The sequence below is a fragment of the Larimichthys crocea genome, chromosome XIV, assembly GCF_000972845.2.
Source record: "Larimichthys crocea isolate SSNF chromosome XIV, L_crocea_2.0, whole genome shotgun sequence".
Taxonomy (NCBI): domain Eukaryota; kingdom Metazoa; phylum Chordata; class Actinopteri; family Sciaenidae; genus Larimichthys; species Larimichthys crocea.
In genome coordinates this window covers 6,985,960-7,001,172 of record NC_040024.1, presented here as the reverse complement: position 1 = coordinate 7,001,172, position 15,213 = coordinate 6,985,960, and the positions used below count along the sequence as shown (strand labels likewise).

General features: G+C 43.1%; 2 protein-coding genes across 2 annotated transcripts in view; both read right to left on the bottom strand.

The window, feature by feature from the left end:
- Positions 1–15,213, bottom strand: part of LOC104935135 (V-set domain-containing T-cell activation inhibitor 1) — a 592,626-nt gene that overhangs the window by 131,616 nt on the left and 445,797 nt on the right. The window lies entirely within an intron of this gene.
- Positions 233–15,095, bottom strand: tec (tec protein tyrosine kinase). Its single transcript, XM_019257789.2, has 18 exons — positions 14,927–15,095; positions 11,418–11,623; positions 11,009–11,113; positions 10,267–10,348; positions 8,324–8,452; positions 7,361–7,413; positions 7,070–7,278; positions 6,014–6,079; positions 5,225–5,279; positions 5,039–5,121; positions 4,080–4,213; positions 3,914–3,988; positions 3,349–3,520; positions 2,983–3,199; positions 1,463–1,527; positions 1,236–1,354; positions 986–1,143; positions 233–893 (listed from the first exon to the last, which is right to left on the bottom strand). Exons 2-18 carry the CDS (start codon positions 11,553–11,555, stop codon positions 810–812), a joined length of 1,944 nt encoding a protein of 647 aa, XP_019113334.1. The 5' UTR covers positions 11,556–11,623; positions 14,927–15,095; the 3' UTR covers positions 233–809.

Here is a 15,213-nt window from a genome sequence, read left to right as displayed (position 1 = left end):
GACAGTGTCTAATGGTTGCAATGGTTATATTATAATAGTTTCAGAATGTGATCTACATGTGTGGTTCCCACCCTGAAGGATGGAGGAGGACTTGCGATGGTGTGGAAGCATTCGACATGACGACCACGTACCATGTATTTCATGTTATTTTAGTGTTTTGATGACTTTGGTGTTAATCTACAACATAGAAAATAATAAAATCTGTGAATAAGTGTGAAAGAAAACTATATATATATATAAATCAAGTTTAATAACAGCGAAATCATTTACTTTCTCTCTACAGTATTTTTTACATTTATGTGCACCATGTGATGAACATTACATGAAAACAGATTTGCAGTGCGGCTCAATTTGTCAAGTAATGCGATAAAACACTGGAATTAATATCAGCTTCGTATTACGTGTGGTGGCTTGATATACTTTTAGGTGACACTGTTCTCTTTAACACTGACAGGAAACACCAAAGGAGACCTCCAGACAGGTAGGGTGGGAAATTACTGAGCGACTGGGTCCATCACCAGAGCCTGTGGCAAGTTTTCTGTACTGGTGTCAGAAAACAACAAAACAAGAGATCCAACACGAGCAGCCATTTGTGTTCTTCAGTTTTTACAGCTGTACTGGTTGAGTGACTCGGATGTGTCGGTGGATGATTGGACTAAAGTTCCAAACACCATTGCACCTATTCTCCGCGCTGTGCTTTCTCTTAATACGACGATAGCTGCCAGAACACTGTGGAGAACGGCTGGTCGCCATGGAGCTAGGTGTTAGTTAGGGGCCATCATGGTGGAAGCAGCTGATTGGTCGATTGATCAGTTTGGGGGCGGGGCGTCAGCCTCCAGGGCGTCGGTGATCATCACGCAGAGCTGAGAGAACGCCGGTCGCTCCTCTGGTCGCTGGAACAGAGAACACAGAAATTCAAGCTGTCCCTGAATGTGACGCACATCTACGTTCAGCTTGAGGAAAAAAGGTGAAACCTCGACCTCACCTCGTGCCAACACAGCTGCATGATGTCATAGATGGTGGGCGTGGCCATTTTGGGCCTGTAGAGGCGGTGACCTTTGGTTACCAAGGTGACAACCTCGTGGTTCTGATTCTGTTCAAACGGCATACGACCCTCGGTGAAAACCTCCCACATCAGTACACCTGGAGACACACAAAAGGTCGAGGTTCAATACGAGTGTAGTTAATAAATGGCGAAGGCTCGGATGATTCGTCGATGTTCAAGGAGGCCGCACCGTAGGACCAGACGTCTGACTTGCTGCTGTACTTGCAGAAGTTAAAGACTTCAGGAGGCGACCACTTGACAGGAAACTTAGCACCTGATGAGCTGGTGTACTGGTCATCTAACACGTATCTACAAAAGACACATCAACAGCTTAGAGGGGCAAAGTGCAAATCTATCTTCCTGTTTTAAGTCGCTCCAGATAAACGTAGTGTGAATGTTTCGGGGTTAAACTCGTACCTGGCCATGCCAAAGTCAGACACCTTCACCACCAGAAAGTCATTCACTAGACAGTTTCTGGCAGCCTGCAGGAGAGAGAGAGAGAGACGAATGAAGGGAGATAAATATGCAAAACAAGTTGTGTGAAACGTGTTGAAAGGGACGAACATCTACCCAGATATCCTGACTGGACTTTACTTGTTGCTTAATAATCAGGCAGTGTTTGCTTCTTCTTCCTCTGTTTCAGGTGATTTCAGTTGACTTCTTTCAGCGCTTAGATAAAAAGCTTGAAATAATAAAAATCACAGAATATAACCAAATGTTTTTAACAGTGTGTTTCGCCATAGCCTTAATCATCTTGTTAAAGCAGTAAAAATATTCTTTCATCATTGTTTTACCATAAAATGGGACCAAGATTAACAGTAAACTCAGTCAGTGCTTCAGTTGTGTGGCGGTCCACCTCTTTAGATTGAGTTGATCCGTTCATGGTGTGCAGATAGTGACTTTGGTGATCCTCTGACCTTTCCTGTGTCTCAGCCTGAGTGCAGAGACATTTGCATGGCTGACAGCGTCCTAAGTAGAAGCCTTGTATGTCCAAAGAGAGCGTTCCTCTCCATCAGATAAACCACACTGTTCTCATCTCACTGCTCGCAGCTCGCTATGCAAAGTGTCTCTGAGTATCTTCAGCCAGTTGTGACTGAGCTGAGGAACACTGTCAAGTGTTTGATTGGAAACGCTTCATTAAGAGTAATCTATGACTGAACGTTAGCATATCCTTTACTCCACTGTCATAAACTGCTGAATGCTCAGTGTCATTCAGACTGCAGCTCCACCAGCTTGTTTCATATCTAAACAAAGAGTGTGAGCATTATCTTTATGGACTCACACACACACACACACACACACACACACACACCTGTAAACTTCATTCAGACTGGGTCATTTTTTCTGGTTTATGTGCTTCTAAATATGTAAATATGCCACAGAGTTAAACTGTTAGTTTCCCTTTTAGCCTGTTTTAATGGGGTGTTTTATTTTGAAAAACAACCGCAGTCATCTCTATACCGTTTCCTGTCTGCTTGCGTAGAAAAAAGAACCACCACGTATTCCCGGTGGAGTCGAGCGGTCGAACGATGAACCGTGGCGAGTTTGAAACATTGACTACAGCGGCAGCCTCTGCGCACAGGGAACGCATCACATCTGTGCCACGTGGAATTTAACCTTCTATCCATCAATGAATTTCATGTTCATTGAATTTGTTGCTGCTCTGTTTTGATTTTGTTTGTATATTGTGCGGCATGGCTCCGGAGCTAAAGCATCATCGAGTAATCGGAAAGTTCCTTATTTGATGCCCGACTCCTCCAGAGACTTCCCGAGCTTTTCCGTCAGACTCACTATATGTATTATTATGTATGTGAAAGAACAACAACCGTCCAACTAGCAACCAACACCTACTCTAACCTGGCAACCTCGCGTGTACCAAAGCTTGTTGAAAACAGAATCCAGTCAGGATGGAAAAACTGACTCAAAGTGACAGTTACCAGATCTCTGTGGATGAAGCCGTTGGCCTCCAGGTGCTCCATGCCCTCACCGACGTCCAGGCAGATACTCAGCAAGGACCCCAGGCTGGAGCTGCCCCGCCGCTGCCTGAGGAAGTTGAGCAGGCAGCCGTGCTCCATGAACTCTGTGACGATGTAAATGGGCTTCTGCTGGCTGCACACTCCATACAGCTGCACCAGCTTAGGGTGGGACAGTTTCCTGGAGAAACAGGACATGAACCTTAGAATGAGACCTTTGTATCTTTGTCGTCTTGTAGAGTCCGCCATGTTACAGTAGGTCACCATAGTTTCTCTTGTCAGGAAGGAAAGAAGGTTAACACTGTAGGGAATGTCCTCCCTGGTCCTTACATCATGACCTTGGCCTCCTCGATGAAGTCCTCCTCGTACATGGCCCCCTCTTTGATGGCTTTGATGGCCACTTTGTGCTGAGCCCGCCACTTGCCGAGCCTCACCAGACCGAACTGACCGCTGCCCAGCTCCTTCATGAAGGTCAGCTCGCTGGGGTTGATCTCCCACTTCTCTGTTGGGAGGGGAAATTGAGAGAGTTCGGGGTAAGTAAGAAGAAAATAACAGTGTCTCCGTCCAAATGTATCCCAGATTCTAAATGAATTTCGAGTCAGCTGGCAAGTTCATAAATTGGAAAACCAGAAGAAGAGATGGAAGCTCAAACCGGATGTAAATCAGTCATTCATGTTTGATTCATGTATCGATGTGTGGAGCCATCATGGATGGATTACAGAGCCATGAGGAAACAGCTGTTCAATCATGTGACTTCGATGTTCGCTATGTCAGAAGCAGTTTACTTAACGTGATACTTCAGAAGCCATCAAGGCAAGCTCACAGATAGACGTCCAGTAAAGAGAAAGTCCACGGATGAATGAATGTTTTTAAAGGTAAGCAGTTTGGGACTCACCGTAGCTGAAGCCGGCGGTGGATGGAGCGGACTTTTCCTGTTTCCCTACAGGATACCTCAACCTGGCAACAAGACCTGAGATGTCGAAAAACAAAGAGACGTTTTCACAAAAATGTGTGAAGCAGTTCTTCAAAAAGTCCATTTTGCTTCTCCAAATGTTGTTTACCTGCTGCGTTGTGTTTGTGGTACTCGATCAGGTCGGGGATGGAGCTGAACAAGTGTTTCTCAGCCAGGTAGAACTGCTGAGGCGAGCCTTGTGTCTCCTTGATGTGGTAATGTTTTATAACGGCACCTCCCTCCCTACGAACACACATAACAACAAATGTTACAGGAATTTTAAAGAAAAACCCTTAAATAAGGAGGATCGGATTCAAAGCATCAAAGTTTAAGTTGAATTTATTGTTCTTGTACAAGAGGAGCGTTTCACAGTGCAACACACTAAAGGGGTTACAGAGAAAAAGGCTCCCAGAGGAGCTCTAACAGTTGGTTCTTATACATTTTCCTGAAGATGGGCTGTCTCAACCCCTGAAAATTGTTAACAATCAATTTGCATATAATGCATTTAAACAGTTTTCTTCAACATATCCCCTAATGAGTAGCCAGTATGTCCCCAATCTAGATGTCACCTCTGTATAAGTTAAAACATCTAACTAGCTGTGTAACCCTAATTTTTATAACAACAACACAACTTACATCCATCCAACCAACATCCAACGCCTCAACTCTCTGATTTACAGAGTTTCCTGACGGACAGTGAAGTAAACTGCAACAACTGTAGCCGCTGTTAGCTCATGTTAGCTCAGTGTTTTTGGACCACCAGGAAGAGGAGGCCAACGGCTAATCGTAGAGGAGAACAAACCGAAGACGACGTTGACCAGGCAAGCCAAGACAGTAAATGTGGGACTGACTTTTAGTGGTTGGTGAGAGCTTGGTGAAATAAAAGGCTGAAAGACAGACGCCGAGCTGGGCTGACTGCTGTTGGAACAAATACTCGAGTACAGCTGAACAAAGTTACCACGGTGGGATTACACTGAATGAACTTTCATATTATAAAATTAAAAAAAAAACAGTGGTGTGGTCCTTTAAGCTGGTTATAGATAAGCAGCTTGGACGCAGTGAACTTACCCTGCAGCAGACTTTGCATAGAGGGAGACGGTGTAGGTTCCTGGAGTGCTGGAGTCTCTCACAATGAAGGCTCCTTCTTTGTCCTGCAGAGGGCGACACAAGGACACAACAAAGCAAAGGAGGAGTGATTACACAAGGAGAGGAGAAACAAAGGAATCAAAGAGACGTCTGTAGACGAAGGCTCACCTCCTTCCTAAGCAGCTCCTCTGCCTTGTTCCTGTTGACTTGCTTGCTGTACCAGCTGTAACAAACAAAAAGAAAATCCCTTTGTCAATGACATCTTAATTGTTCTCTTAAGACTTTGTCCAGCCCTCCACAAGCTTTACAAGATGAAAATAAACTGGCAAAATATATAGCATGGAGAATTATAGGCTGTATATATGGTGGAATGCTCCCTCTCTGGGCTGGGTAGTGAAGGAGTTCAAGTAAGTTTTGTTCACAAGCGCGTGAGATGGAGCCAACGGGTTGGAGAGGAGTCTACAGTATTGCGGACACGGTACCGGATGTTGTGGTTCAGGGGGAACTGAAAGCTCTTGATTTTCCAGCCCATGAGCTTCGGATAGTGTCCGAAAGAACAAAATCATGGAAACAAACAGTCAAAATGAGCTTCTTCCCCCGGAGGGAGATCAGAGTCGAGACGCAGAGGTGGTTCAGGAATATGATTAGGATTCCCCCTTGGCTCCTTCCCTTGGAGGTGTTCAGGGTACATCCAACTGGTAGGAGACCCCGAGGCAAACCTCGCTGGAGGGACTAAATAGCCCATCTAGCCTGAGAACATCTCGGGATGCTTGAAGTTTGTAAGAAAGGCATGTTTGAGGGCCTCTTGCAGAAGTGATATATTGTAGATTTGGACAGGCTAGCATGGGTAGAAGTGAGTAAACAAGTGCACATCAGTCCGGGCATTTGGTTGGATATCGACTGTTACTGTAACTTCATCGTGGCGGTGATCTACTGTGAAATGATTAACACACTTACACAAACTGCTCCAGGTTTCCAGATTTCTTCTCGGTTACATAGTTACTTGGGATGTAGCCTTCCTCACTGTGAAAGACAAACACACAGAAGCACACAAGGAAAAAGGTGAGGATGTGCAAACATAGAGAAAATAGTTCTCACACATACCGTACTGCCAGTAACTGATTCTGATGTCTGTCCTACTGATCTTTGACCTGTAGATGGCAGTACTACACTGGAAAAGGCAGTGAAGGCTGCTGACTGCTTGCTTGTGGACGTTGATGTAAACAATGTTGTTGTTTGTTGTTTGTGTCAGAGATTAAACGTTAACTTTTGTTTAGAAGAAGACATCACAGATCGTCTTTAAGGCGACCCAGTGGAATCACCCCGAACAGGTGTAATGTCTGTCCACTATTTATATACATGTAAACATATAAACTAGCATCAAAATCACAGTAACATTATCTTCACAAATCCATTTTACTTCACATGCTTAACATTAAGCTGGGATAAATTTAAATTCAAACCTGTGCCTAAAATATTGAACATTTGCAGAGAAGTTGGACTTTTAATTAAACATGTGCATATAAATTAAATGTATAACCGTGAATTAAGAAGTTAACCTGTGCTAACATCTATACAAATAGAGAACTATAATAAGAAACTATAATGCAATTAAACGAGGCTGTAGTCAGATGAATGAAACAGAGGTTGTGCAAATAGAGACAGGTTTTGTGCACTGTAGATAGCGGGAGTCTGTTGTAGTAGCTCCGGGTATTACTGTCGTTGTTTGTTTTTTAATATTCTTTCTACCTCAGTATTTTATTCTATTGTGTTTAAATATACCGGACTGCTATGACGACCTAATTTCCCTTCGGGGATTAATAAATGAATAAATAAAGTAACAAATTTACAGTCACTAGAAGTGTATGATTCAACATTTCCCATGGTCTAGTCTTAAAGGATAAATTATAACATGAAATCCACACCCATGTATCGTGATTGCAGATACTTGCAGACACCATGTTTTAACAGGACAGAAGACGAACTCTCTGCAGGCGATTCAAACACACTCACCCATACTTGTTGCGCGCCTTGTACCAGTGGAGGTCACACTTCTCCAAGATGACGTACTCGCCTCCTTTGACCAGACTCAGGTCGTGCGGCTCGGTGCCCGGGAAGTCGTACAGCGCCACCACCACCACCTCGTCCTCCTCGTCGTCGTCATCATCTTCGTCCAGGTCGTCGTCGTCGGGGGTCGGAGGGAGCGGAGGAGGGGGTCGCCTCTGAAGAATGATAAAATGCTTGTGTGGCGTGACTCGGTGGTTGTTGGACGTGTGTGTGATCGTGCGGTTGTTCGATGCTCACCCTCTCGTTCTTACGCTCCTCTCCAGGAATCGGGGGTAAAGGCTTCCTGGAAACTGGTGGAGAGGAACAGAAAGCAACACTCTGACCTTTGACCTCTCACTGCTGGCTGAAGGTCTGACTTAATGAATCAGCTAACAGATCTAAATTTAGCATTTCCTGTTTTAATTTCACACTTGGTGTTAATTTAATGCATTTACCACAACACAAGAAACTCTATATCACTGCTGGTGAGGTAAATCCAGCAAAGTACTTCAAGTACTGCACTGTTTGATGCGCTGTACTTGAGTATTACTATTGAGTATTATTATTGGGTTTCCGTCACTGCATTTCAAAAGGGAACATTTATCTATTTAGTATAAATACTACACTGTACTGCAAACACAGGATGCTGTAAACAACTTTCAGCACTAGCAGGATGCATAAAATACATTTTTAAACATGAATTAATTCATAATTTAGAGACACATAATTCTATTTAACTGCATTACTTTGACAATATTAAATTTAGAAACAGCTAAAAACTGATGTCGAATTAAATGTTGACATGAAAAATGTCACTTTCAGGTAAAGTTACACTCAAAAATCTCAGGACTTATGCGTTTCTATTACGTAGAAAGTTACCATCCATTTGAATGACATAGTTTAAATATAAATGAACTAATAAACTTATTGTGAAGCAAGTAATCAGATCTATGTAATAGTACTAATAAACTCAAGTCTTCCACTACACAGCAGCGTAGCAGTAACCAGGTTTATGCATTCAGTATTAATAAAGTTTGTTTGTCCAAACCCAACAGAGAAAATGAATGCCGTCATTTTGACTTTATTGGTACTGTTACAGAAATCTGATTACTTGCTTCACATTAAGTTTGTTAGTTCATTTCTATCAAAACTGTGGTATTACTTCTTTACTGGTGTGAAGGTACTTGTAATACTAAAGTTGTGTGGGTGTGTTTTTCTTACTGTCTCCAAACAGGTTGTACTCCTCGCAGCCCGGAGCCTGTTTTTCTGCCTGGCGACAGCAGAGCCACGCCCCTTCCAGCCAGAACTGAGGGTGAAACTTCGCCAAGACCACGGCGTTGTCTTTGATCTCTGCAGACAGAAACGTTCGAGGTCACGTGTGAACGGGAAAAATCAAGACATCCAGTGAAAAAAAAAAAAAGTTTTTCAGATAACGTGAAACATGCAACAATTTTTTGGGGGCCAAACCATGACCACCCACAACTTGTTAGCTATCAGTCCCTCACATGGAGTGGCAACCACCGTGGCTGTGAAGTGAAGCCACAAACTGCATTTCCTCTAACGTCCACTTGAGGCTGGCTCCAGAAGTGAGTCAGTCTCCATAAGTCCCCATGTCCAAATGTCCAACTTCACAGCAGAAATAAACATGTTTACAGCCTGGTACAAAAAACAGTTTTGGTCTCTGTAGCTAATTTCCCCGTTCATGACAACTGTACTGAGGGTGAATTTATATACAACTCACCTGTTCACATTATATTAAGGCTTAAAGTTATGCAGGATTAAGAGCGGGGACGCTTTGATTGACAGGTGGGTGCTGTTACAGGTGGATTGTTTGAGCAACCAGGCGTCATCAAAAGTTTAAGCAAGTTAACAAAGTCTAGCAGGTTTATAGTCGAGTGGCGAACGACCAAAACGGCACAAAGTTAAGACTCAAAGGAGTGAAGTTGGACTACATTAATGGTGTCACAGCCACTGCTGTCGCTGCAGCTGCTGACCTTGTTGATAACGGTGTTTATAAAACACCCGCATGTACCTTTAACCTCCACCACCTCCACCAGCACCTTCACCTCAGCGTCCCTGAGCAGTAAATTTAAATTTCAGTTGGCATCATTTGCATTTGAGTGCGGTGTGGCGCACCTGTAACATGTGAAACTGCAACAGTTCCAACTTCAAAATGAATCAAATCACCTCCAACGTTTCTGTTGTGACATTAAGACCAAATTTTCAAAAGCTAAATGGTACCTGAACGAAGTGGCAGACTTTAACGCACCTGTCTGACCGACATATCTTTTTCTCACATTCTTTAAGCAGCAGCAAGTGGAAAAAGTGGGGGCTGCTGGAAACACTGACCCATGTGTGAAAACCAAGTGTGGTTCAGAGTGTGAAAAACACATGCAGTGCTGCAGGGCAACCTTTTAACTTGGAGACCCTGGTGACAACTTTTTGTTTTAGGTGCACCAGCACATAACATCATTTCTTCACACTTTATATATGAGTGATTATTTAGAGGAATACACATTGTTCTAACAAACAACAGCTATCTGGCAGTACTGTTTTGGTTACTTATGTAAATTTATGCAGAAAAGCCACCACGACCTGGTCTGTCGACTCTTCTGTGAACTTCCTCCCAGAAAACAGCCTCTTAACCTCACTCAGACTCACAATGTCGTCGTCTCTCTCCACTCTGCAGGGGGGAGATCTCCCTCACAACACAATCTGACAACTTCCAGATTGGAAACTCTGGGGCGCTTTGTTGATGAGGAAACCAGGTGGAAACACACCAAAATAAAAAGATAGATATGAACGTGATGATGTATATTTTTGGTTCTGGGTATTGATGACTAGTTAAACTATCTATATTACAAAGATCTTGACTTTATGATGGGCACTCTGCAGTCTAGACCAAATGGCAGCCGGACTACACGGTGATTTGAATTGCCAAAAACTGCCGTTCCTCTTGTTGCAGAATTAAGTGGAGAATTAAGATCCGCCAATGACGGATGGATATACCGTCCATTCTTTATATTGTCAATGGTCTTGATGGTTAAATGCATCAACAGAAGCTTTTAATGTCCGTCAGAACATTTTAAGATGGTGCCACGATTCATATCTGATTCATGGTTCAAACAAACATTACTAAAGATTAAGACAGGATAGAGACTGACCTTCTTTGAGGCTCTGGACCCAGAGACTTCTGCTGTCATGACTCGGTGCGAATATGTAGAGGGTGCTGGTGTTGTACACCACCTAGACACAAACACATGCATTTAGTACAATTTAAAGATGCTTTTACCCCATGAAACCGATAATCTATCAAATATTATCAAATGATTTCCCATCATTCCTGTCCTACCTGGGATCATTCTTGGTTTTAACCAAATTGTGAAAACTTAGCGACTGATAAAGTCCACAAGATGTGGCTGAAAACTCATGTGGACCTCACAGATTCACTATGACCATAAATCCACCAAGAAATCAGTCACTCACAAGTTTTCTTTAGTATCCAAGCGATGTCGGTGATAGTTGTCTGAGCATCGATGGGTACGCTGCCAACATTAGCTGCTAACAGATAATTCAACTTGTAATCGTGCTAATTTGACGACTGCTCGTTTGAAAACTTCGGATTTGGAGAGCGAGAAATAGAGTGAATGGAGAGTGGGAGCAACAAATATAAAGCCAATAAAAAGGCTTGCAGCACTTCCTTCCACTTCACTTGGAGGGACCATGTCCATACAGCAAGTCCAATGGCTCAAAATCAAAGCAGGAAATAGTCGATAGGAAATAATTTAATTTCAAATCAAGTCCAAAAAGTCATAATAAACTATAATCATCCTTTAAAGTGAGACATAGAGCAGCTTTCCAAGAGAACCTTTTGTTGATTCCAGTGTATTTGTTGTGAGTTTGCACCTGAAATGGGTATTTGTTCTGGCAGGGGATGATTCCTCCTCCGTTCTTGACGATCTCCACACATCTGATGTGGCTCAGCTCGATCGAGCCTCTCCGGAACTTCTTCTGTTGATGGAAACAGCAACACGTCAACAATATTCCTTGTGTCATCACTGCGACATTTTATTCTGTTATGCAGGTGAAGATCAGAAGTGGTCGTATGTTTATTTCATTTCCTTCTCTGATACATTGATAATTTGTGGGTGTATGACCGGTGAAAAACAAACAAACTCTCATCTATGTGCAATAGTAAAATATGAAGCTACAAAACCTTGTGTATTATGAGACCTTTAATACAGTACGTGTATGTTAACTCCTTATCTTTTATGAAATATGAACAATAACAACTAAAATAATAAAAAAAAGTGACCTCAGCTCTTCCATCGTAGTACGTCAGCTGGCTCTTGGTGAGGACAAACAGTCTTTCCTTGTAGTTCAGCGGCGACGTCTTCTTCTTCTGCTGCGAACGCTTGATGAGCGTCTCCTCCAATAGCAGCTCGGCACTCATCCTGGCTCCGCCCACGTCCCCTCAGTCCATTGGAGGATGTCGTCAAAACGTGGCGGGCTGGAGTTGAGCTGAGGACAGACAAACGTTTTTACTCTACGTCGTTTTAGCATCTTTCCCTCTGGAGATGGTGGAGACCAAAAACAGAGCGAAAAGCAGCTTTTAGATCGTGATCCTGATGATGAATACAGATTATAGAAACACGCAGCTTAGTGGATAGCAATGGATGGAAGTCTGTCGACGTTCATGGTTCAAAATTATAAATTATGACTATAAGCTGTCTTTAAATCTGACAATTACTTTCTCGGATCAATCGATTGTTTCGTGCAACATTTTACATGAAACAAAACATCACGCTCTCCAAACACCACCATCATGACAGACGTTATAACAGCAACATAATAAGTTTATTTTCCGTTAACTGTCGCTGAATGAAGCCGGTTCAAGAACCAGAGGTAGTCTGGTGCAAAAGGAGAACTCCTGATCCGCACCTCGCTTCTTAATACTTCCAGTTTGAGCCACGATTGTAGTGTTGAACTTACGACCTTTCCGTCACACTTTGGCTCGTAATTAAACCTGGATGTACGCACATGTTACTGTTACGACCTCACACAAGGGGTAGAGGGGAAGTGACATAAAAAGCGGGTGTTTTAAACGAAAGAATGAAAGATCAAATATCTTAACAAAAGGAGGTGAGGTAGTAAGGGAACAAAGGGCGAGCGGACGCTGCTTCAACAAATTCAAAAAGTTCAACAAATCAAGAAAGAAAAACCTCACTGTGGAAACTAACTCTCAAAAAAGAAAAGTGTTGAAGGTAAACTTTGCAAACAAGTTGACAGAAACTCTCCCTACCGATCCAAAACAGTAAAAAAAAAAGAAAAAACTTGCTTAAATTCATAAAAATACAAGTGACCAGCGTCCATATTAATGTGCCAACAATAATAATTCTGATGTTTCAGGTAGTAAGGAATATTAACATGTAACACTGCGACCCCTTCAGCAGCATGTTGGATCTGTTTCTGTCATCGTGGTGACGTTTGACGCCGCTGCACAAGATCAACGGAAATCAGCAAAAGCTATTATCTATTAATATTATGATGCAACTGTTATTCTCCGCACTCCAGTGAATGGTGGGCGGCTGTCATTCATAACTCACTGCATGACAGCCCAAAGATAACTGCTTATTAAAAAGCGTACAAGGGTTTTGTTTTTACAACAAATGAGTCGGTTTGCCTGGCTACAAATAAAGACAGGCCCTTTTAAGTCACCCAAAATACCGCACATTGAGGCTGAACTTGCAGCTTGGGGGCCCCGTGCATCGGCACAGCCCGCATAACAATGAACACATCAAAAACAGCAGCCCTGAACTAAAGAAACAGGAATATTCTCCAGTGTATAATCAGTCAAATTGGTAAATTTCTTGAATTCTTCTAACAGAATGAACTCCCTCAGAGAATTAAACTTGTCTGCTTATGTTTGGTTTAAAGCTTTTTGGTGGGTTCTGAATTTCTGCCTGGAATACCTGCAGCACCCTCTGTGACTCGAGCTCCACCTTTTTTTTATCTCGAGCTGGTACTGCAGCTGTGCCTGTCTCTCTCTCCTGGGCCTCAAACTGGAGACGGGCACCTTCACCCTTGCCTCATCTCTGGACCCAGTAGTGCCGGTTGAGAGGGGATCATATCAAGGTGAGGTGAACGGCGTCTTCAGCCGCTCACCTGCCAAGTTCTCCCCTCCTCCAGCCGCCACAGCACCTCGACGTTCCCCCTCAGACACAGCCATAACATGGGGACTTATGGAGACTGACTCACTTCTGGAGCCAGCCTCAAGTGGACGAGGAGAGGAACTGCAGTTTGTTGGACTTGCTGTTGACAAAGACGTTTTCTAGACATGGGAAGTTGTTTTTAGATTTGCTGACTCTGTGTTATTGTTAGGGTATCACAGCTCTCACTTTTAAATGGACTTTCCACTAATGATGACGGGGTCACAGGCTCTGACCTCGCTCAGATCAAATGAGATTCATCAACATTAAAAATGACAGGTCACCACGCAGCAGACATAAAATGCTGGTGTCATCTAAAAAAATCTGATGATGTAATCATTCTGCTCTTTACTTCTGCATTTACTTTACTTCGGTACCACTACAGGAAACATTAGGCTGTGAAGTGAAGCCAACACGGAAGTGCCAAAAACGACAGTGTTGCTAATATGGTGAAAACAGCAACGCTCTAAATATGAAACGAGACAAGCAAAGAAGTCTGAATATGAACCTTCAGACACTGGAGCCAACAAATATCAAAACAACAGCTTCCAATGTCTAGAAAACGTTCAAACAGTCCAAAACAGAAAATGAGAGCAACAAGCAAAGTGAAGCCAAAAACTGCAGTTCCTCTAACGTCCACCTGAGGCTGGCTCCAGAAGTGAGTCAGTCTCCATAAGTCCCCATGTCCAAATGTCCAACTTCACAGCAGAAATAAACATGTTTACAGCCTGGTACAAAAAACAGTTTTGGTCTCTGTAGCTAATTTCCCCGTTCATGACAACTGTACTGAGGGTGAATTTATATACAACTCACCTGTTCACATTATATTAAGGCTTAAAGTTATGCAGGGTTAAGAGCGTGGACGCTTTGATTGACAGGTGGGTGTGGTTACAGGTGGTTTGTTTGAGCAACCAGGCGGCATTCGGGTCCACTGATGATCCAAGTCATGGACTAAAAAGATGGAGGTGACCACACTTCACAACAGTTCACCTGCGGGTGACGTCACGGATACTACCCCCATGTTTTATACAGTCTATGGGTAAAAATACAGTGTAACAATAACAATATACTGCACAGGCCTGAGAGGTGCTGTTGATTTTATTTCATATATCCACCTTTTGTACTGTGAGCTGTCATTATCAATTAATAAAGTTTATCTTATCTTGTGCATGATTAGTACTTTGACTTTTAGCCTCTAATGGAGAGAGAGACAGGAAAACCTGTGGTGCTGTGGTCAGGACTGAGCCTTTGTACATGCATGGTGGTGATACTCACATTCTGAATGCAGTAACTGTACTCACAGCACTGTGTTTTACTCAACACATGAGTACTATTAACGAGATATCTCAACATGTCTTCCGCATTTCCGACTGAACTTGAACGCAGCACAAGGAAGCAACGCGTCCACGCGCGCTCTCCCAGCCTTCGCGTGCACCTGTGCAGGTGTTTTTAAGTTCACTTCAGGCTCATTTAAAAAAAAAAAAAAAAAAAAACATTTAATTAAACCGGAGCCGCCTCGTGTTTGATGTGACGTTCACGTGCTTTATTCCACAAGACGCGTTCACGGCAGGAAAACTCCAACAACTCATGAAATAAGAAGTTTTGTTCGTCTTACCGTCACTCCTCATCCTCATCCTCTGTGTGTGTGTGTGTGTTGGACTTCACTTCATCAGGGTGCGTTTGTTTTCCATGTCGCTGCGAATGAGAAGAGCGGGATCAAGGAAATGAAGAGAAGGAGACACAAACTGCACACACTTCCTCCTACACTGAGAGAGAGAGAGAGAGAGAGAGAGAGAGAGAGGGAGGGAGGAGGAGGAGGAGGAGGTCAGTGGTGTATGAGATCATTTGAATATTCAAATCAGAGAGCAGAGTGGAAAATTATTGAATATCTCTATCATCTAT